This window comes from Haliaeetus leucocephalus, unplaced genomic scaffold (genome assembly GCF_000737465.1).
Source record: "Haliaeetus leucocephalus isolate CR32 unplaced genomic scaffold, Haliaeetus_leucocephalus-4.0 Scaffold395, whole genome shotgun sequence".
In the NCBI taxonomy this organism is placed as follows: Eukaryota; Metazoa; Chordata; class Aves; order Accipitriformes; family Accipitridae; genus Haliaeetus; species Haliaeetus leucocephalus.
Genome location: NW_010972831.1, coordinates 5,380,328 through 5,380,653, shown reverse-complemented (window position 1 = coordinate 5,380,653; position 326 = coordinate 5,380,328). Strand labels below are relative to the sequence as shown.

General features: G+C 67.8%; 1 protein-coding gene across 2 annotated transcripts in view; it reads right to left on the bottom strand.

Annotated features, from left to right (window-relative positions):
* The window catches only part of ULK2 (unc-51 like autophagy activating kinase 2), a 39,825-nt gene extending 39,648 nt beyond the window's left edge, over positions 1-177 (bottom strand). The window contains exon 1 of one of the 2 annotated variants that reach the window (XM_010573735.1): positions 85-177. In XM_010573735.1, coding sequence (XP_010572037.1) covers positions 85-177 — 93 coding nt within the window. The remainder of the gene's footprint in view (positions 1-84) is intronic. The other variant, XM_010573736.1, reaches the window with a different exon arrangement.
* Between the last annotated feature and the right edge of the window lie 149 nt (positions 178-326).

Genomic DNA, 326 nt, shown 5'->3' with positions numbered 1-326 from the left:
CCGAGCGACCCCGGCCCCGGCCCCCTGCCCCGGGTTGTGTAACCAGCCCCGCTCCGGCTGCGGGCGAAGCCCATCGGTGTTTACCTTGCGGTGGCGACCTTTGAAGACCACAGCAAAGGCTCCGTGTCCTATCAGGTCCTTCTTGCTGTACTCAAAGTCCCCCACCACCTCCATCATCCCTCAGCGGGGCATGAAGCCCCGGGAAGGGAAGGGAAGGAAAACAATGGGGCTCTTCCTCCTGCCCAAGGCAGCTACAGCCGCCTCACGGCAATCGGCGGCGGGGTGGGAGCCTGCCCCTCTCCTGGCTGCCCCCGGCGGGGGGGGGG